This window comes from Ovis canadensis, chromosome 8 (assembly GCF_042477335.2).
Source record: "Ovis canadensis isolate MfBH-ARS-UI-01 breed Bighorn chromosome 8, ARS-UI_OviCan_v2, whole genome shotgun sequence".
Classification (NCBI taxonomy): domain Eukaryota; kingdom Metazoa; phylum Chordata; class Mammalia; order Artiodactyla; family Bovidae; genus Ovis; species Ovis canadensis.
The window spans coordinates 68,739,581-68,763,168 of NC_091252.1; the positions used below are offsets into that span (position 1 = coordinate 68,739,581).

Below are 23,588 nucleotides of genomic sequence, written 5' to 3' on the forward strand. Positions count from 1 at the left end.
ATTGCAGCCATGAAATTAAAAGACACTTACTCCTTGGAAGGAAAGTTATGAGCAACTTAGACAGCATATTAAAAATCAGAACCATTACTTTGTCAACAAAGGTCCGTCTAGTCAAGGCTATGGTTTTCCCAGTGGTCATGTATGGTTTGAGAGTTGGACTATAAAGAAAGCTGAGTGTAGAATTGATGCTTTTGAACTGTGGTGTTGGAGAAGACTCTTGAGAGTGCCTTGGACTGCAAGGAGATCCACCCAGTCCATCCTAAAGGAGATCACTCCTGGGTGTTCATTGGAAGGATTGATGCTGAAGCTGAAACTCCAATACTTTGGCCACCTGATGCGAAGAGCTGACTCATTGGAAAAGACACTGATGCTGGGAAAGATTGAGGGCAGGAGGAGAAGGGGACGACAGAAGACAAGATGGCTGGATGGCATCATTGACTCGATGAATGTGAGTTTGAGTGAACTCTGGGAGTTGGTGATGGACAGGGAGGCCTGTCGTACTGCAGTTCATGGGATCGCAAAGAGTCGGACACGACTGAGCGACTGAACTGAACTGAACTGAAAACTGATTGTTAGCCATAAAATACTTATATACTGCTTATATATTAGTATCAATTTGGGAAGAATAGTTCTCCAAATCATCTCAAGCAGTCCAAACCATGGAGGAATTAAAAAAACAAACAAACAAACAAAAACAAAATAAAAAACCCTGCAAACTCTGAAAATATAACCAGTGGAGGAAATACACTCTCCAAATAAGTTTAGCAAGTTATGAGTAAATATTTCCTTAGTCTTTACACTCTATACTATAGGGATTTTTGAGGCTGTAATTTGAAGGAGACGTAATTTACTTCTTCCTTCTTGAAAAAATGAAGTACAGTTTATCACTACTGGTGGACTACTCAGGGGAGATGACTTATTAGATAAAATTCAGCTCTTGTTAGCCTAATCAGTTCTCAGCTCAGGAGGTTACAGGCAAGATTTCAAAAGGTAAAGTAACGCACAAAAAAAGGGACTTTCTAACCATTAACTAATTACATTATATAAAATGTATCACTGGACTAAGAATGCTGACTGTATTTTAATGACTCTGCAACAAATTCCCAATCTAATTATATTAAAAACTTGGGAATAGTTTTTGAAAAGACCAAGAGGTTAGACTTCCTATTCTCCCCCAAATAGGAGAAAAGTTACTAACTTTCATTTATTTTAACCAGAAAATTTTCCTTCTTCCAGAAGCTTTTAAAATTGCCATGTCCTTCTTGTTTTCCATTGCTGAAATAGGGAATTGGAGAACCCTAAACTCTTTCAAAGAAGGCAATGGTGAACAATTTCTCCCAAGCTGAAGCTGTGGAACTCTGCTACCAGAACGTGAATGGGTCCTGTGTTAAGACTCCTTACTCAGCAGGTCCTCGGGCAATTCTATATGCAGTCCTCGGTTTGGGGGCTGTGCTGGCCATGTTTGGAAACTTACTGGTCATTATTGCTATTCTTCACTTCAAACAGCTGCACACTCCCACTAACTTTCTGATCGCATCTCTGGCCTGTGCGGACTTCTTGGTGGGAGTGACTGTGATGCCCTTCAGCACAGTGAGGTCGGTGGAGAGCTGCTGGTACTTTGGGGAGAGCTACTGTAAATTTCATACTTGTTTTGATACTTCCTTCTGTTTTGCTTCTTTATTTCATTTATGCTGTATCTCGATCGATAGATACATTGCTGTTACTGACCCTCTGACCTATCCTACCAAGTTTACGGTCTCTGTTTCAGGAATATGCATTGTTCTCTCTTGGTTCTTTTCTGTCACATACAGTTTTTCTATCTTTTACACGGGGGCCAATGAGGAAGGGATTGAGGACCTAGTAGTTGCTCTCACCTGTGTAGGAGGCTGCCAGGCTCCGCTGAATCAAAATTGGGTTCTACTCTGTTTTCTCCTATTCTTTATACCCACTGTTGTCATGGTGTTTATATACGGTAAGATATTTTTGGTGGCTAAATATCAGGCCAGGAAGATAGAAAGTACAGCCAGCCAAGCTCAGTGCTCCTCAGAGAGTTACAAGGAAAGAGTAGCAAAGAGAGAGAGAAAAGCCGCGAAAACACTGGGTATTGCCGTGGCAGCTTTTCTGGTCTCTTGGCTTCCATACGTTATTGATGCTGTGATCGATGCTTATATGAATTTTATAACTCCTCCTTATGTTTATGAGATTTTAGTGTGGTGTGTTTATTATAATTCGGCTATGAATCCCTTGATTTATGCTTTCTTTTATCCATGGTTTCGGAAGGCAATAAAGCTTATCATAAGTGGCCAAGTCTTAAGAGTTGATTCATCTACAATTAATTTATGTTCTGAGGAAGCAGACATAGATTAACAAGATTACTTCAGGAACTTAAAAACTAACATGGAAGTAAGGTCAAGGGCAACATTAAGTACTTGGATCTAGAGAGGCAAGTGTAATCATTTGCCAACCAGGAGGACATTAATGTTTAAAAGTTAGTTGTTCCAAAATTTTGCTGTGTTCATGTGTTGAATTTTGGCATTTATTTTAGAATTTAATGATAAATGAGTAATGTTGCCTCTCATTTCATATTCTTTTATGCTTTTCTGATTCTCTACCTTTTCCTCTGAAATGTCTCATTGTTTCTTCAAATAATTTGAATTTTGTCGATTCTTTTATACTTGTTACCAATGTTAAGTTGTCCAAAATATATAGAGGCTAAAAAAATCCTACCTAACTTGAAATTAGATTTGGGGGAACAAAAAAAATCTTCTTTAAAGTATATTTTATTTAAAAGTTAATGTAAGATTACAAACTCTTGAAATGTGTCAATCTAAAAAGGACTTTAGAAAAAGGGGAAAAGCAAAAGGTGCAATGGAAATTTTCTAGTGAATTAAAGATTGAATTTCTGTGTTTTCTAAATCCTAGTCATACTTTCTCTTCATTTTATGGACACTGGGTTCACAGAAAACATGTACAGTAATTACATGATTACAGAACATTTTACTGTTGGAGAACATAATTTATTACAGTCAAATGAGCATGTAGACAAAGAGATGGACTGCTTTTTTAACAATCTGGATAAGCTGTGATGTGCTTAGTTACTCAGTCATGTCTGACTCTTTGCTACCCTATGGCTCGCCAGGCTCCTCTGTCTGTGGGGATTCTCCGGGCAAGAACATTGGAGTGGGTTGCCATGCCTTTCTCCAGGGGATCTTCCCAACCTGGGGATTGAACCCAGGTCTCCCACATTGCAGGCAGATTCTTGACTGTTTGAGCCACCAAATGCTAATTCAAATGAACATTTTGTTCTACTTTTGAGTTCATTGTTTGTATTAGACACTATATTTGGAGGTATACATTACCTGAATTATAATAACAGCTGAATTACCCAAATATAAACATGGATTATTTCAAAATAGCAAGTACCCAAGTTGGTATTATAGACTCTAGGAAGATCGTTAGTTTTCTCATCTGATAACATTTCTTATTCACATGAATTTTAATTCATTTTAATTAAACATGTATGTCAAGTGTTTAAGATGGAGAAAAATTTGAAAAAACCAAGAATAAGGTGATTTGCCTTCTTGAATCTTTGAATCACAGCCTTAAATCTTTATTTAGGTAACTCATTTTCGCAGACTATTCTATAACAAACTTGTTTAATGAGATGAAAAGAAGAGATAGCTAAACAGAGTTACATAAACTTTGTATGTTATACGTTTTATTAAAAAAAAGCTTTGTGAAATACTTTATACAAGGTTAAGCTAGTTCACATTTATGAATTAATACCTTTCAAATAGAGCTGACAGTATTTCAGAGAAAAAAAATAAAGATAAAGGAGGATGAAGAGAATACGGAGTCTTCATGCAGAACACCTATCTGGTTCAGACATGATGTCACCAAACAGGTCTACTGGTCACCTTTCAAATGATCATAATTAAGGTCCCTCACACTCTCTCTGGAGAAGAGCTCACAGCTGTGTCCCTTCAATAGTGAATCAATAATGTTGTCCTCATAGAAATGTGTGTTAATTGCCAGTGTAAACTGACAGTGACACTCGTATATAATGAGGAAAACGATCTGGGGGACTTAAAAATATATATATAAATATACTGTTGTGTTCACTTGCACTTTGTAGGGTGTGATCATTGGATGAACGGATTGCAAAAATAAATAGTGTCCAGTGATGTTTCTAAGCTCTTATTCACATTTATGAATGAAGAATACACTTCAAATGCACTCTTTATTGTTTATTTTTCTACTCTCCTAGAAGTTCTTCATAAAAGTCTTTTGATTGAAAAGAACACAACACTTGGTTATTTACCCCCGAACTATCTCAGTGATGACCTCAGCACCACTCCTTTCTTCTACATCTAATTTATTTATACAAGTAATAGATTAACTTCTTGGCTAGCTGCATACAAAATTGCTGCAGAGCCTTGCATGTATTTGGAACAAGACACCCTGAAGATGGAAGTAGACAGTTATTGCAAAGATGTAATTAATCCACTTAGGCCTCAGGTTGTAAATTTCATAAATACTATGTGTCTCACATATACGTACTAGTATTAAAATGCATGTTTATTTATATTTATATTGCATACTTATATTATACTTATACATATATATATTTATAGTGCCCTATCTCTCCTCCTGCACTGTGGCCCACAATGCGTCTGCAATGCAGGAGACTTGGGTTTGATCCCTGGGTTGGGATGTTTATTTTTATTAATTATTTATGTAAAAGCATTATTTAATTCATTGTTTTTGTCCAACATGTATTTTTCTTAATCGGTTGATACTAAAAGTACAGGGCTACTTTTTAAAAAATTGTATATTGAAAAGGGGACAACAGAGGATAAGATGGCTGGATGGCATCACCAACTCGATGGACATGAGTTTGGGTGAACTCTGGGAGTTGGTGATGGACAGGGAGGCCTGGCATGCTGCAATTCATGGGGTCTCAAAGAGTGGGACACGACTGAGTGACTGAACTGAACTGAACTGATATTAAAAAATATTGAAATGGGGTGTTCAGAAATAGAAAGTTATAGAACAAAAAACCATTACAACATTGTAATTAGCCTCCAATTAAAATAAATACATTTAAAAAAGAAAGAAAGTTATAGAACAATTGCTGTCATTTGCCTCAGTGTTGGTTGGAATTAGAGCAAATATATCAACTGGCATCAAGGCTGTGAATAATCCATCAATAACACATTGCAAAGACAAAACAGGCCGTCATTAATAGACAGGTTCTCTTGGAGAACTGTCAGTGTCACTCATTGGTCGTTGCTGGAACATTTCTTCTTTTGTTACTGACGTAATTGATGCTTACCTGAATTTCACAGATCCCCATGTTTACAACCTTTGAAGCTGCTGTTTATTTTTCTTTAGCTCTAATGCTCTTCATTTATGTTTTCACTCTTCATTTTTGACACATTCCAATCTATTTAAATATCAGTCTTGAAGAATGACTCTTCAGTATTACATCTCACTTGGAAAAAAAGCAGAAACACACTAGTAATAGTAATTAAAAAGTCAAAAATGAGTTTTAAAAACAACTGTCCTTTGACATGCAAGAAATTTATTTTGATTACTATATTTTAAACGAAGTTTATCTCAGAACCTTAGCAATAATTTTTAGATATTTTCAGGCTTTAGACAGATTTATTATACTTTGTATATCAAGTAATCTGATGTTTACTAACAATACTAAATAGCTGTGTACTTTTTACTTGTTATTTTTTCACCTTATTTCAATACCTGGTACAGTTCCTTGCTCTTTCTAAGCACCTAAGGCTATTTTTAAGCAAATAATGACTTTATTTTCATCCATTAAATAATTGTATACTGCTTTTCTGCATTAAAAATCTACATCCTTTTGAAACAGACATAGAGAATAAACTTATGGATATGGGGAGAGGGGATGAGAGGGTAAGATGTATGGAAAGAGTAACATGGAAACTTATATTACCATATGCAAAATAGATAGCCAATGGGAAATTGCTGTATGGCTCAGGAAACTTAAACAGGGGCTCTATATCAATCTAGAGGGGTGGTATGGGGCTGGAGAAGGGAGGGAGGTTCAAAAGGGTATAGCTATGGCTGATTCATGTTGCAGTTTGTCAGAAAACAAAATTCTGTAAAGCAATTATACTTCAATAAAAAAATAAATTAAAAAAATCTGTCTCATTTTAAATTTGGTTTTCTAAAGTAGAAAATTTTTACTAATCAGTAGTTAGGAAAAATCCAGATTTGGGTATTGATAGTGTTTGTCTAATCCCCAAATTTTATATTTAATGAGAAAAATGCTAGAACACATAAACTTCCATAATACAGAGTGGAAATGGAAACTCATGGGGTGATGCCTCAGATTTATTATCTGGATTATGAATGTCTAGTTATTTTTGGAAACATGTGCCTTCTTTTATCTGTAAAATCTACATACACTACAGAGTCCAGAGTGAGATTTTAAAGCCAGGTTCTCTGGGTTTGAAACCCATCCCTACCATTTTCTAACTTCAACCTTGGTTAAGTCATTACCCTTTTGTATATCTTAGTTGCTTACCTATAAAATAAAAATGATAATAGGTGTTCTCATTGAGGTCTTGTGTAAAAATTAGGATGATTTAAACAAATCTATAGGTTTTGGAGTTCAAAAAGCCAATAAACAAACTATTATTGCATTGGAATTGCTTGTTTCAATTCTATAAATTTTATCAGTGGAAAGAATTTTATTAGGATGTTTTATTTGAGACACTTTCAGAACATGCCTTTATAAGATTGATTAGCTAAAGTCATACAATCAAGCATTTTAACCAAAAAGACTTCTTGGCTATCATACGCAGTGATGGGAAATAACATAATGTCTTATAATAAATTTCAAAAAACCAATAGCATTTCTTAGAAATAAAAAAGTGTAGACTATATTCCCAGGTATTACATAGCAACTGACATTTATATTTTATTCTGTCCACAGACACAGCAGTTTAAAGGTATATACTCAATTATATCTAATGGCAAAGGGTGATCTTTCATCGAATTCTAAGGACAATACAAAGCTAAGCAGAATAGACAATTTTAAAGAGAAGAATAGGTAAGGTTTCTGCTATGGCTCATCTTTGTTAAATTTATGAGGCAGGTAAAATCTACTTTAGAGTCTCCCATTTGCCCTGTTTTTACTTCTACCATCTCCTAGGAACCCTGTCTCTAGCTGCTAAACAGTAACTACTGACTGAATGAAACTATGAACAGTGAAACATACCATTCTCACACAGCTTCCCCTTTGAGTTGGCAGTGGTTGAAGGCACAAGAGAAGTTTTAGGGGGCATCCAGAGACAAGTACTTTGTAAAAAGGATAAAGTGCTAGGAGTGATATTTCAAGAAGAGAAGATTTATTCAGTTGGGAAAACTTCCTGGTGTCCCTCAGTTAGTCCAAATTAAAGGTCCTCTTATTGAGAAGAGTTCCTTCTCCATTCCCATGCAAAATCAATGTTGAGTAAGTCTTATAATGAACCTGCTGTCCAGCTTTTGTTTCTATCCACATACTAGCCTGAGTCTGCTGGCTAAATATTGTTGCCCACGTGGCCCTGGATTGATTTTCCCAGTATTAAGTGGTTTTTCCAGTAGTCATGTATGGATGTGAGAGTTGGACCATAAAGAAAGCTGAGTGTCGAAAAATTAATGCTTTGTTAAAAAATTAATTTATCTTTTATTGAAGGATAATTGCTTTACAGAATTTTGCTGTTTTCTGTCAAACCTCAACATGAACTGTGATGTTGGAGAAGACTCTTGAGAGTCACTTGAACTGCAAGAAATCAATCCTAAAAGAATCCTAAAAGAAATCCTAAAAGAAATCAGTCATGAATGTTTATTGGAAGGACTGGTGCTGAAGCTGGAGCACCAAAACTTTGGCCACCTGATGTGAAGAACTGACTCACAGGGTCTTGGAAAAGACCCTGATGCTGGGAAAGATTGAAGGCAAGAGGAGAAGGGGACGACAGAGGATGAGATGGTTGAATGGCATCACTGACTCGATGGACATGAGTTTGAACAAACTCCCAGAGTTGGTGATGGACAGGGAGGCCTGGTGTGCTGCAGTCCATGGGGTTGCAAAGAGTCAGATAGGACTAAGCGACTGAACTGAAGTGAACTGAAATGGCAAATGGGGAACTGATGCTAACATTTCAAAGGGATGGTTGTCAGGTACTTAAGAAGGACAGTTGTGGGTGGGAAAATAGACAAGAGGCTATTAAAAAGATTTGCGTCTCAAAGGAGCGGAGGAAGAATTTACAATAGCAGAGGTAAGTTGAGTTCACTTCTGTGGCTCAGTTGTGTCCAATACTTTGTGACCCCTTGGACTGCAGCAGGCCAGGCCTCCCTGTCCATCACTAACTCCCAGAGTTTACTCAAACTCGTGTCAATAGAGTCGGTGATGCCATCCAACCATCATCCTCTGTCGTCCCCTTCTCCTCCCGCCTTCAATCTTCCCAGCATCAGGGTCTTTTCCAATGAGTCAGTTCTTTGCATCAGGTGGCCAAAGTATTGGAGTTTAAACTTCAGCATCAGTCCTTCCAATGAAGATTCAGGACTGATTTCCTTTAGGATGAACTGGTTGGATCTCCTTGCAATCCAAGGGACTCTCAAGAGTCTTCTCCAACATCACAGTTCAGAAGCATCAATTCTTTGGCGTTCAACTTTCTTTATAGTCCAACTCCCACATCTGTACATGACTACTGGAAAAACCGTAGCTTTGACTAGACAAAGCTTTGTTGGAAAAGTAATGTCTGCTTTTTCATATGCTGTCTAGGTTGGTCATAATTTTTCTTCCAAGGAACAAACGTTTTTTAATTTCATGGCTGCAGTCACCATCTGCAGTGATTTTGGAGCCTCCCAAAATAAAGTGTGACACTGTTTCCCCATCTATTTCCCATGAAGGGATGGGACCAGATGACATGATCTTCGTTTTCTGAATGTTGAGCTTTAAGCCAACTTTTTCACTCTTCTCTTTCATTTTTATCAAGAGGCTCTTTAGTTCTTCTTCATTTTCTGGCATAAGAGTAGTGTCATCTGCATATCTGAGGTTATTGATATTTCTCCCAGCAATCTTGATTCTGGCTTGTGCTTCTTCCAGCCCAGTGTTTCTCATGATGTACTCTGCATATAAGTTAAATAAGCAGGGTGACAATATACAGCCTTGACACACTCCTTTTCCTATTTGGAACCAGTCTGTTGTTCCATGTCCAGTTCTAACTGTTGTTTCTTGACCTGCATACAGGTTTCTCATGAGGCAGGTCAGGTGATCTGGTATTCCCATCTCTTGAAGAATTTTCCACAATTTGTTTTGATCCACATAGTCCAAGGCTTTGGTGTAGTCAATAAAGAAGAATTAGATGTTTTTCTGGAACTCTTTGTTTTTTCAATTATTTCTAACAGATGTTGGCAATTTGATCTCTGGTTCCTCTGCCTTTTCTAAAACCAGCTTGAACATCAGGAAGTTCAGTTCACTTACTGTTGAAAACTGGCTTGGAGAATTTTAAGCATTAGTTTACTAGTGTGTGAGATGAGTGCAATTGTGTGATAGTTTGGGCATTCTTCGGCATTGCTTTTCTTTGGGACTGGAATGAAAACTGACCTTTTCCAGTCCTGTGGCCACTGCTGAGTTTTCCAAATTTGCTGGCATATTGAGTACAGCACTTGAACAGCATCATCTTTTAGGATTTGAAGTAGCTCAACTGGAATTCCACCACCCCCACTAGCTTTGTTCATAGTGATGCTTTATAAGGCCCACTTGACTTTGCATTGCAGGATGTCTGGCTCTAGGTGAATGACCACACCATCATGATTATCTGGGTCATGAAGATCTTTTTTGTATACTTACTGAATATCAGATATATCCTAAGCTTTATGGCAGGTGTAGAGCGGGCAATCACATATACTCCTATGCCCATAAAGACACCAGTATGCTGAGGAAACCCACACGATCATATCAGGCACAATTTTTTTCCTGAGCTAAAAGTATGCAGGCTAACCTACTCACTGAAGAACCTCAGTTTTGTGTTCTTCCACCCAATCCCAACTTAATCCATCATCATTCCTCTCAAATGTACTTTTTGTCCTACATACTGTATCTTTCTTTTGGCAGCTAAAAACCTGGGAATCATCCTTGATTCCTGCTTCCATTATGCACCCCAAATCTTTGCATCCTCTTTAAATTATATATGTTATATTGTCAGAAAATAGGGAGGCAAGGTTACTGAATAAGAGTGGGCTGAAAACAAGTTAGGTTTGAGAATTGAGAGTGAAGAAAACGTAGCACAGCCCAGAAGAATTTGGTTGACAATTAGCTGAGTAATTGTTTTCGTGCACATGTTTAATATCTGTTTCATTTTTATATCAAGCTATTTTCACTATTTTTATCCTTAATGACAGATTATGTTTTAATTTTTAAGTATTAAACATAATGTAAAGGAAAAAATTCTTCATCACTTGTTTGTTTTGTAGGGTTGCTTCCTATATGCTTTAAAGGATCAAAGGTAACTTTTTTCCTCAGACTTGAAATACTTTAATGGGGTGGCTCAGAATGGTACTCAGAATGATACCAGTCAGGTGGTAAAGAATCTGCCTGCAATGCAAGAGACTGGGGTTCAATTCCTGGGTCAGGAAGATCCCCTAGAAAAAGATCCCCTAGAAAAGAGAATGGCTACCCACTCCAGTATTCTTGTTTTTTCTTTCTGTAGACAAACACATCATTTTTCCTTTTTATATTAGATGAGGGATACAATTACAATGAATCTCCTACATAGAAACAAGTTCTGTTCTAAGAGCATATTCGTTAAGTCCAATCTGTTTAAGTCTAATGAAGTTAGCCTAGGTACCCAACTAACACAATCGGTTATATAGTACTGTAATGTAATAGGTTTATAATACTTTCCACAGAAATAATACATAAAAGGCAAACAAATACAAGCACAAAAAATAAAGAAAACATTTTTAATCTTACAATACTGTACCTTGAAAAGTACATTAATACAGTACCACAGCCACTCCAGTATTCTTGCCTGGAGAATTCCAAGGACAGAGAAGCCTGATAGGCTATAGTCCATGGGGTCCCAAAAAGTTGAACAAGACTGAGTGATTAACACTTTACAGTCTTTAGTGTGCCTCTGTAATTCTCTGATTTCCTGTTGATACCCAAAGGGCAAAATTCTGTTTCCAGAAAGGATATTACCATCAGAACTGCCTGGCCCTCAGCTCCCAATTGTCCCATCAGATAGTTTGGTAGCTGCCTCTGCTTGACATTCTTTGCTTCATTTAGTTGCTGTTACAAAGAGATATTTTAGTTTCAGAAGCGAATCAGACAGGGCCCTTCCATGGGTTGCCACTAGTCCAGCAGCACTGAACCCTGCTATCAGGCTTTGAGGTGTGTGGCTGCAGTTTGGGAATTTGTAATAATTTTATCTTTGAATTATATATTGTATGTGAATTTGGAAGGGACCGTGGAGCATGTGCGGGGTCTTGGAATCTGGAATCACATTACCTATGACTGTCTCCCATTATATCCCTTTCTCCCTGGGAGGGGTTTTCATCCACCTGCTCCTCAGCCCCTGGCTCTTTGGGCCCAGTCCAGTGTCTCCTTCCTTACTCTGACCTCCTAGCACAGCCATTCCTTCTCCACCCTGTGCGAGGACTGGACGTGGCGTCGGGAAGGCTGTGGTCAGGTGTGCACGCCAGCAGCCTCACTGTCGGCATGGCAGGTGTCATCCCGTCTCAGGTTGGGAGGGCCACAGCACGTTCCAGTAGAGACTCAGCGGGCCAAGCCCCTCACCTACCCCCGCTTCATGCACTGTGTGGGTCCTGATGTGGAGGCCACAGTCCCAGGGGTTGTCTATCTGTCTGTGGTTCAGGCAGCAGGCCCAGGAGAAGGGCAGATGCCTGGCTCAGCTTCCTCACCCCAAACAGCGCCTGGACTATTGTTTCAGTGGTTGGGGGAGGAGGAGCCTGGCAGTGGGTGGGCGACTGAGTTGCAGAACAGGGTCTCCAGGCACCTACGAGGACCTGCACTTGACCTGCTAGTATCTCCATGTCCAAGGGAGAGAGGCATTCCACAGCAAAAATCAAATATCTTGGCAAGTCGAGAGAAACTGCAGAGAAGGGGAAAAAACTTGTCAATGTGAGGGCACTATTTTTCATATTTTTGAGCAAAGATCTCCAGATTGTTATTTTGTCCTAGATCCTGCAAATTGTGCAGCCAGTCTTATAAATAGGGAATAGGTAACATCATTCCGAATACAGAATGAGGCTACTTTGGAACAGTTGAATTAAAATAGATTTCTTGGATGTGAAAATCGTGTTTTGATAAAGTAAAAGGGCACAGAGAAACATGTTTTGCAGAAAAACTTTTTAATTATCATCAACAAAATTCATCAGTCACACCTTACACTACAGGGATTGCTTCTAAGGAATTTATAATGGGCAAAGTTTATTGGCTGGCTTTCTAAAGCACCCTAGGTGTTAACTTTTTGGACAACATGAAAGCTGAGGTCATTTAAGAGGTGACTTTTTAAATGTGCTATTGTGGCATGTGATTATCCTTTGTAAGGAAGAAGTTCACAGGTGTGAAGGGCCAGGTATTTAAATGAAATTTCTTCAATTATTCAGATAATGTGATTTCTGAATAATCATAATAATCATAGTAGATTTGCTTAAAGTTAACTGCCTATGAGATTCAGATACAGAGAAATAATTATATAAACACAGAAGGAATAAATTTCAGAATTTTAAAAATTCTTTTAATTTCTTTACATAACAAAATGGAAAATACATGTAATATGAGGAAGTTTTAAGAAGCACTATTCAAGTATACAGTTTTATTTTATTCATTTAATTTTCAGAATTGAACCATTTTTCCCAAAGGGCAGAAAAAAAAAGCAAGCATCCAACTGCAGAACCATGACCAGCAATCTTTCTCAACCTGATACCGTGCAGTTCTGCTATGAGAGTGTGAACAGATCTTGTATTAAATCTTCCTACTCACCTGCATCTCGGGTAATTCTGTACACAGTGTTTGGCTTTGTGTCTTTATTGGCTATCTTTGGAAACTTCTTGGTGATGATTTCAGTTCTTCACTTCAAGCAGCTGCATTCGCCAGCCAATTTCTTGATCGCCTCTCTGGCCTGCGCGGACTTTCTGGTGGGAGTGACCGTGATGCCCTTCAGTATGGTCAGGTCCGTGGAGAGCTGCTGGTACTTTGGAGCCAGATTTTGTGCCCTTCACAGTTCCTGTGATGTGGCATTTTGTTACTCTTCTCTCTTCCACTTGTGCTTCATCTCCATCGACAGGTACATTGCTGTTACTGACCCCCTGGTCTATCCCACCAAGTTCACAGTGTCTGTGTCAGGGATATGCATCAGCATCTCCTGGATTCTGCCCATTGTGTACAGCGGAGCTGTGTTCTACACAGGTGTCAGTGATGATGGGATGGAGGAATTAGTAAGTGCTCTCAATTGTATAGGCGGCTGTCAAATTGTTGTAAATCAAGAATGGGTTTTGATAAGTGTTCTGATATTTTTTATACCTTCCCTCATTATGGTAATTCTTTATGGTAAGATTTTTATTGTAGCTAAACAACAAGCTCTAAAAATTGAAAATACTGGCAGCAAAGCAGAATCAGAGAGCTACAAATCCAGAGTGGCCAAGAGAGAGAGAAAAGCAGCTAAAACACTGGGGGTCACAGTAATAGCATTTATGATTTCATGGTTACCATATACAATTGATATATTAATTGATGCCTTTATGGGTTTCATAACCCCTGCCTATATTTATGAGATTTGCTGTTGGGGTGCCTATTATAACTCAGCCATGAACCCTTTGATTTATGCTTTATTTTACCCTTGGTTTAGGAAAGCCATGAAAGTCATTTTAACTGGGGGACTTTTTAATGATAGTTCATCAACTATTAGTTTATTTTCAGAATGAATGAGAGCACTAAGTTGAATATTTAGGGCTGTTTTTAAAATTATGAATTTATGATGAAATTAGATACAAGAAATGAATAAAGCCTTTCAAAATTGGGGAAATATTTATATTTTTTCAAGTTAGCCAGGAACAAATTTGTTGGAGAAGGCAATGGCACCCCACTCCAGTACTCTTACCTGGAAAAGCCCATGGACAGAGGAGCCTGGTGGGCTGCAGTCCATGGGATCGCTGAGGGTCAGACACGACTGAGCGACTTCACTTCACTTTTCACTTTCATGCATTGGAGAAGGAAATGGCAACCCACTCCAGTGTTCTTGCCTGAAGAATCCCAGGGACGGGGGAGCCTGGTGGGCTGCCGTCTATGGGGTCGCACAGAGTCGGACACGACGGAAGTGACTTAGTAGCAGCAGCAGGAACAAATTTGCAGGCAGGTGTTTTAATCATAAGATGTAAAGGTATTTACATTGTGAAGATGTTTATTGCACTAAATAATGGATGATAAAGTGCCTTACCTGTGTCGCCTGTCTCAACGCTCTGCACATGTTCTTACCACATGCACTTGTCTCTTTCCATTTCATTGAATCCTGAATCTCATTTTTCATTGTCATATCTGTCATAATTTTCTCATTCATGCTCAACTTTCATATAGCTTTCAATGGTTCTTTTTTCTCAGTCTTTTGCAACATTGTATTATGCTACTAGGGTTGTTGTGACAAAGTATCAACAGATGGAGTGGTTTCATCAACAGAAATTATCTTCTCCTAGTTTTAGAGGGTAGAATTCCAAGATCAATGTGTCAGCAGTTTGTTTCTTCTGAGGACCCCCTCCTTGGATTGCAGATGGCTGTCTCTCTGTGTTCTCTCATGGTCCTTGCGACATGAGAGTCTGCGTCCTAATCTCCTTTTCTAAGAATACCAGTCATGTTGGATTAGGGCTCATCCTTAAGAACTCATTTTAACTTAATTACCTTTTCAAAGATCTTGTCCCAAATACAGTTATACTGTTTAATACTGGGAATTAGGACTTCAACATGTGAATTAGGGGTGAGGGGACCTGATTCAGCCCATATCAGACTCAATAACATTACATAAGGCTTCCTAGATGGCGCTAGTGATAAAGAATCCATCTGCCAGTGCAGGAGATGTAAGATGCAGGTTCAGTTCCTTGGTTTGGAAGATCCCCTGGAGAAGGGCATGGCAACTCAGTCCAGGATTCTTGCTGGAAAATCCCATGGAAAATCCCGCAGGGGGGCTACAATTCATAGGGTATCAAAGAGTCGGACACAACTGAAGGGACTTAACACACACACACAAGGGTCTGTACCTCTATCTCCTCTGTACCTTCCTGGAGCTTTTGGAGCAGCAGGTAAGCCTCTCCTGCTTAATGGCTGGGCAGAATCTTGGAATGTTCACTCGCAGTATTGTGGAAGCAGTAATTCTGCTTTGGAATCAGATATAAGTTACAGACATTACTCAGAAGTAGAAAATTGTGGAAAAATTGTACCACAAAAAGACTGGCATAATGATCATTAGCTAATGTAAAATCTGCACGTGAAAGCAATTATCACTGACAGTAATCATTTCTGCACCAATTTTTCTCGCTTGAAGGTAAAGTGTAATTCACGTCCCCATTTACTCTCAGCAGTTTTCTCACCTAAATGTAGTCTCTATTTACTTCTCTGGGATATTGTAGGGTCAAGAATTTTATGCTTTTTACAAAAATTTTTATATTAATGAGAGTACAAACAATGTGAGCTGTAAGTTTACATGTTGATCTCTGGAATATTTTATACTATTGATTCAATAAGAGTTTTTGGAATACATTTCTGGAATATTTTGTATAATGAAACTAAGCTGTAATAAAGCACTGGTAAGTAAGCCTTTTTCTTTTGGATTGTTCTGTGCTGTCATTTCAGTTAAAATGGTTGAAGTAATTTTTCTCATTGGTTTTCACCAAGTCTTTTCATTGTTATCAAACAAATACTGAAGATTAATTATAATCAAATACCTGTGTCAAGGATGGCTAAAGATTTTTTAAAAAATGTACTTTGTCTAGTATTTTCCTCAAGGGAAACAATTTTTGTAGGTAATATGGACAATGCATTTTCAATTATATTTTTGAGGCTTAGAAGAGTACCACTGATGTTAAATCCTGTAAGCAGAGGACTAGTTGCCATTACCAGACTGGTACTCGGTATTGGTCTTTCCTATAACATTGTCTTCTCACCCACATATGGTCCCATGGCTTTGTTAAAAATTATTAATGAGGACTTAAAATATTGTTAAAGAGGCCTTATTTTTTAGTAGAAAGAACTTTTGAGGTGTCTTCAAGCATGTTTCAACTTGTATAGGCAGATGAGTGTGAAAGGTATTTTGGATTGTGGGATTAATTTCCTTAAGTGGAAGATTGGGCTTGGGAAAAGAGAAAGACAATCTACAAAGAATAGATGAGTGGCCTGGTAACAATAAATACATTTTCATGCTATCACTTCCTATCTTTAATAAATTAGATTAGCTGTAGCAGATTTTTAAGAAAAGACATAATGTTCCTTATTTTTAGAGTATAGAAGACAATAGAAACAATTAAGTGAAAGAGTTGGATCATATTATAGTTCAGAGGAGAAGGGGACGACAGAGGATGAGATGGTTGGATGGCATCACCGACTTGATGGACATGGGTTTGGGTGAACTCCGGGAGTTGATAATGGACAGGGAGGCCTGACGTGCTGTGGTTCATGGGGTCACAGAGTTGGACGCGACTGAGCAACTGAACTGAACTGATAGTTCCATTCAATAAATGTCACAGAGAATTGCACTGTTACTAAATTAAATTATAGATAATGTATGACAAGGCCAAAGGAAAATTAAACTTTTTAAAGTTTATCCCATGGGTAAGCAAAATATTTTGTTACAAATGACACCAAAATCTCAATGTAATTCTAAATATGAAATTCACTTGATCATGAAGTGAGTATGTGGAATACAACAAAAGAAAATAAGAGATCAGATTCTGTCATATGCTTCGTGATAGTCTTTTCTCAATATGACTATCCCAGATATGCCTATCATGGCTTTCTAATAAAAACTTACAATGCCTTGATGGTATTGACACCACATTATAACCTCCTTGGTCTTAGATGACTAAATTAGAGTTGGCAACATGATTCCAGAAAAATTCATCAGTAGGTAGGGATGAATCTATTATATCGTCTATTATATTATACCCAAGAGAGAAAGAACAAAGACACAGGCCATGTTAATACTGAGCATTTGAATGGAGTTCCTGGATCTTCCCTAAGTTCTATGCAAAGTTTTGATTGCTCATTGTTTCCATGTTAACATGGTAAAAATAAATCAATCACTGAAATTCAACACATACTCAGAGGTAAAGTTTTAGGAGCACTTTTTTTAAGGTTCAGATAAAGGCAAAATGGTCCAATGTTATCACATTTTATAAATGCTATAAGTACTAGTTAATACAATTAGACAAGCTATATAAATAGACATGGAAATTCAAAAATGAAAAATTAGTGTATCATCATTTGCAGATGATGTGACTAAAAAAAAAAAATTAAGTTTGCCTTGATATTATTGAGAAGCAAGTTCTGGACACCAAATGCCTTCACCTGCCGTACAAATAGAGATTATAGACATACATTTCCCACAATTGTTTTATTTACTTGAGTTGGAAAAGCACTCTGTGACTTTGAATTATACCATATATGTCCCCTAAGAAAACTTTCCTGTTATGTTTTTTAAAAATCCTACACAAGGGCTTCACTGGCAGTCCAGTGGTTAAGGTTCTGAGTTTCCGCTGGGTCTGATCCCTGATAGGGGGAAATCTTTGATGGGGAGTGGCACAGCCAAAAAAAAAAAATTCTATAAGAAAGACGTCTGCTTCCAGCTCACGTCATATAAAATGACTGACAACTTTGAATTCTGGAGGTAGTATCAGACACACCTTTCAAAGCTGAAGGCAACATAAAATAAAAATATATTTTAGTTGAAGAAAGTGAGTGTTCATTGCCAGCACACCATCACACACAAAGAAATTAAAGCAAGTTCTCCATGGAGAAGAAAACCGATCCCAGAGGAAACACTGAAAGGTAGGAAATAATGAAGAATATCACAAAGTATAAAGAAGAGAAAACTTAATACATGCTAAACTAAAATAAATGTCTTTTGGGATTTAAATTAAATCTTTTGGGATTTAATTCAATTTAAATTAAATTATTTAAATAAAATAAATGACAGCAGTTATCAAAAGAGGTGGGGGAGATAATAAGTTTAAATATTTAGCTGTGATTCCTGGCAACTTTTTGCACTGCTTGGAATTCATAAAATTTAATTAATCAACAATATGTATTGAAACTCTTGGGTACCTGCCAACAGAATGATAAAAGTGATATTTATCATTTCAAAGCAGGGAATGATTGAATAATAACAAAAATTAATTAAAATAAGTCAAGAAGGCTTAAAAGAACAAAGAAAAGAATTTGATGATTAGAAGAAACAGCAATACAATCCATTTAAATGCAAACACATCAACAATCATATTAAATATATACACAGTAATCATTCTAATTTACAATAAACATATTGGATTGGATTTTAAAAATTCAGCTTTAAATTCCTTTCTTTACCCTTGGTTTGGGGAGAATTAAAACTTAATATAACTGGTCAAGATTGAAAATTTATCAATATAAATTTGTTTTCTGGATAAGAAATTAAAATGAGGAAATTTAGTTAAAAAATTTCCATTTTTAATGGCATAGAATATAGTGTTGGGTATAATTCCAAATTTGGGGAAAGCTGTTCCTCAAATTCAATGAAACAAACATTGTTTAAAGTGAGTGTCTTCAACCATCTCCTAGAAATGTGTTTTCAAAAGCACATTGGTCATCTTTCCTTACTGCTAAGATTTTTTACTTTTCCATTTCCCAGTCTTCTGGTGAATACATTTTTTGGTATTTTCACCCTTCATGCCCACCTCCCTATTATTTTCAATGTTCATTGTCTTCTTCCTATTTTTCTCTTATCATCATGTTTCAAAATTTAAAATTTCCATATAATAAAAAATCAAGTTGTAAATAAGAGAAACTTGAAATACCTCTTTAGAACATCTATTCTATTTTGATTGTTTTGGTTGAAATGAGGAATAAGTAGGATTATTTTCCTAACACTTCAGACTTTCAAGGCCAGACTCTGTTGGGACAGGAAGAAATGATGTTCAATAGATTTGAGGCAGTTCTGGACAATAGCAAAGCTTCCTTGCATCCAGGAATAAGAGTAGGAAGGATAACTGGAGAACAAAAATTAGTAAGAGAATAGTGAAGGTCTATTGGGAAGGGTATCCCATCTCTCTGAATATGGTCTGAGTTGAGAGTAATAATAAATGATAAGCTCATAAAATTGGTTATAGAAGCCCTATATGGAGATCCACATCCTAAACCCTAAACCCATCAATGCTAATATTATTTGAAAAAAGAAAGCTCTTGAAGATGTGATTAAGAACCTTTAGTTGGGAAAATTATCCTGGATTATTTGAGTGAGTACTAAAGGCATCGCCTTGCATGTTCATATAAGGAAGAGGCACTAGGAGATTACCCACAGAGAGAAAAAGGTGATGTGATAACAGGAGCAGAGATGAGAGTGACGAGGCCACAAGCCAAAGAATGCTGGAAGTCAGCAGAAACTAAAGGAGGCTGGGGTGGATTCTTTCCTAGATCCCCCCAGAAGAAGCACGGTCCTGGTAACACCTTGGTTTGGGATTCTATAATTTTGGCCTCTAGAACTATCAGGGAATGCCTTTCTGTTGTTTCAAGCTACCAAGTTTGTGGTGATTTCTTGTAGCAGTGACAGAAATCTGATAGAGTCAAGTGTGTTTGAAGGGAGAAGATCCAAGAGTAGGGGACGCCCATTCCCCATTTTCTGGACAGAAGTCAATAAGAATGGAGACCATAGGGCGGAAATGGTCACCTAGGCTGTCTACGAATGTAGCCTGACAGATCATCTCACCACTCTGCCACAGCACAGGGACAGTAAAAGATTCCTGAGCTACTCAGAGTAGCATTTAGTCATGACAGGTCCTAGAAATCCCCAAGTGTCCCATGGTCCCATGTGTACAAGCATAGCTGAAGAATCCATTTCTCTGAGAAGTGAAAGTTTTCACAACACCACTTACTGAAGAGACGGTCCTTTCCCCATTTGTGTCATAGATTGCCTGTTCTGCCACAGATGAGCTGACCGTAAGTGTGAGTTTATCTTGGGGCTCTCTACTCAGAGGCCATTGATCTGTGTATCTGTTTTTGTGTCACTTTAGCCTCGTAGCAACCCACTCCAGTCCTCTTGCCTGGAAAATCCCATGGATGGAGGAGCCTGGTGGGCTGCAGCCCATGCGGTCGCTAAGAGTAGGGCATGACTGAGCGACTTCACTTTCACTTTTCACTTTCATGCATTGGAGAAGGAAATGGCAACCCACTCAAATCAGTGTTCTTGCCTGGAGAATCCCAGAGATGGGGGAAGCCTGGTGGGCTGCCGTCTATGGGGTCACACAGAGTCGGACACGACTGAAGCGACTTAGCAGCAGCAGCAGCAGCAGCATCTTCGTAGTATCATTTGAAGTCAAGGGACATGATACTTCCAGCTTTGTTCTTTTTCTCATCACTTTACATCTTTCATATGTGTTAATTTTAGCTTGGAGCATATTATTCTTGCTATTTTCTGTCAGTCTCTCATATTACATGAAGACTCCCTTTAAGGGCAGGGGATGTTTCTTTTGTACTCTCCTGTCTTTGAGACTCTTGATCCGAGTAAATTTTAAATGAATAAACATATATAAAAATGAATGGAATGCAAGTGGATTCATGGATGTCTTGCAATGGCTTATACCCTATAAATCTTCTCCCACTGAAGCATCTTTGCTTTTTGACTCATATTAAAGAGAATTCTCTCAAATTTCACTGCTGGGTATATCATATGTGATAGATCCTTTTAGTACAGACCTCTTCAGATATAAAAGATCTCTTGTATTTTTAGTTAGCTAAGAATTTTTTCTTTTAGCAGTGAATAAAAGTTATCAAATGCATTTTTGCATTTCATTGGATAGTCATAGAATTCTAATCTGTTAAAATGGTGAATTATTGAATTGTTAAAGCAAACTTCCATTCTTTGCATACACTCTAATCAATATGTATCATCTTTTAATATGTATTTGACTTGTTTGTTTAGTTTGCATCTTTGTATTTGAGTGAGTGTGTTCCTTTGTTTTTCTTGAGTTGTTCTTGTACCCATGCATGAAACAATATATTTTAATCAGGGATTATTAAGTGTAAGTTTCTTCTTCTTCACACCTTGCAGTATAGGGACTCCACTGTGGATAATTTTGGACATGGGATTTGGCTGTGCTTCCTGGGTGGTTTTGTCATTAACTTTTTAGACAGTCTGGGGAGGGTGGTTGGGTAGTAAAAGGTAACCAATGAGTAAAAAATCACACACATTTACTACCTTTGGCAAAGAGGAATATTCCCCATATATAGATCAGGTAATAAACGATTGTTGATAAATTGTAAGACAAGAAATCTTTTGTGGCAAAGAATGTTTGAAATATTTATTTTCTGTTAAATTCTTATTTGATTTAGAATATTGTTTTAAATTACATTCTAAATTATAAGAAAAATAATAGCTAAGATTTATGGACATTTGAATGGAATATATTATTATTTCATACATTCACAGATTGATACGGATATATGACAGGTGATCGGAGAAGACAATGGCACCCCACTTCAGCACTCTTGCCTGGAAAATCCCATGGATGGAGAAGCCTGGTAGGCTGCAGTCCATGGTGTCGCTGAGGGTCGGACACGACTGAGAGACTTCACTTCGACTTTTCACTTTTGTGGATTGAGGAAGGAAATGGCAACCCACTCCAGTGTTCTTGTCTGGAGAATCCCAGGGACAGGGGAGCCTGGTGGGCTGCCATCTAGGGGGTTGCACAGAGTTGGAGACGACTGAAGTGACTTAGCAGCAGCAGCGTGACAGGTGATGGGGATAATGTTTGTTAACTATAACAAAGGTAATCAGTGCAACGAGATCTTTTTTCTCCCACCAGGAAATAGAAAACTGCTCTATTTTGTGTGACTGAAAAGGGACAGAACTTCTCCAAATGTTTACAAGCTACTGACAGCAGCATCATGAACAGAGGCTCACCCAGCATTGCAGCCGTGCAGCTCTGCTATGAGCACCTGAACGGATCCTGTGTGAAAACCCCCTACTCACCAGCTCCCCGCCTCATCCTGTACACAATGTTTGGTTTTGGAGCTGTGCTGGCTGTATTTGGAAATCTCTTGGTAATGATTTCCATTCTCCACTTCAAGCAGCTGCATTCTCCAACCAATTTTTTGATCGCTTCCCTGGCTTGTGTGGACTTCATGGTGGGAGTGACTGTGATGCCCTTCAGCATAGTGAGGTCTGTGGAGAGCTGCTGGTATTTTGGGGAGAGTTACTGTCAATTTCATTCCTGTTTTGATGTGTCATTCTGTCTAGCTTCCATCTACCGCTTGTGCTTTATCTCTCTGGACAGATACATTGCGATCTCTGATCCCCGGTCTATCCAACCAGGTTCACTGTGTCTGTTTCTGGCATGTGTATTGCCTTCTCCTGGCTCTTTTTGATTATTTATTCTTTTTCTCTTCTTGGCACAGGAGCAAATGCTGCTGGACTGGAGGATCTAGTAAGTGCTCTCACCTGTGTGGGAGGCTGTCAAATTGCAATGAATCAAAGTTGGGTATTGGTGAATTTTCTATTATTTTTCATCCCCACTCTTGTGATGATAGTTCTTTACTCCAAGATTTTCCTCATTGCTGAACAACAGGCTAGAAAAATGGAGAGTCTGAACAACAAGACTGGGCAATGCTCAGAGAGCTACCAAGACAGAGTGGCCAAGAGGGAGAGAAAGGCAGCAAGAACCCTGGGCGTCACAGTGCTAGCGTTTCTCATCTCCTGGCTGCCTTACTTCCTGGATGCCATCACTGATGCCTTCCTAGGTTTCATCACTCCCACATATATTTATGAAATACTGGTTTGGATTGCTTATTATAACTCAGCTATGAACCCCTTGATTTATGCTTTCTTTTATCCTTGGTTTCGAAAAGCAATCAAACTCATTGTCACTGGCAAAGTCTTGAGAGCGAATTCCTCGACAGTAAATTTATTTTCTGGGTAAGTTCACTTTTAAGATGGAGGAATTGAAAATAGATTCACAGTGAACACACCATTGGGTAGAAAATTTAATCATATATCTGCAAGATCTTCTAATGCAAAAAGCTTCTGATATGACCAAACACTTAAATTCAGTTTCATCATTCTTTAATCAATATAACATAAAAACCTGGTTGTTATGGAAACAGCATGACCTTGGAGCCAGAAACATTTAACACTGATCTGGGCTTGCTACTTCTCTCTGAACCTCACTGTGTTTCTCTAGTTAATAATCTCCCCTTTGTAGCATCCTTAAAACATTTAAAAGAATGCATGACAAGGATCTAGTATATTTTTGTTATTCTAAATCCTCCCTTTTATTACTTTATGGTAGTTCAATCCCTGGTTAAG

At 38.0% G+C, this 23,588-nt stretch overlaps 2 protein-coding genes and 1 pseudogene across 2 annotated transcripts; all 3 read left to right on the forward strand.

Annotated features, from left to right (window-relative positions):
* The first annotated feature begins 1,320 nt into the window (after nt 1-1,320).
* On the forward strand, nt 1,321-2,367 carry TAAR9 (trace amine associated receptor 9). The gene has a single exon (XM_069598903.1). It carries the CDS (start codon nt 1,321-1,323, stop codon nt 2,365-2,367), a length of 1,047 nt encoding a protein of 348 aa, XP_069455004.1.
* Nucleotides 2,368-12,951: 10,584 nt separating this feature from the next.
* TAAR8 (trace amine associated receptor 8) lies at nt 12,952-13,977 on the forward strand. The gene has a single exon (XM_069598904.1). It carries the CDS (start codon nt 12,952-12,954, stop codon nt 13,975-13,977), a length of 1,026 nt encoding a protein of 341 aa, XP_069455005.1.
* An 8,054-nt stretch (nt 13,978-22,031) lies between these two features.
* LOC138444640 (trace amine-associated receptor 7a-like) lies at nt 22,032-23,202 on the forward strand (annotated as a pseudogene).
* The last annotated feature ends 386 nt before the right edge of the window (nt 23,203-23,588 follow it).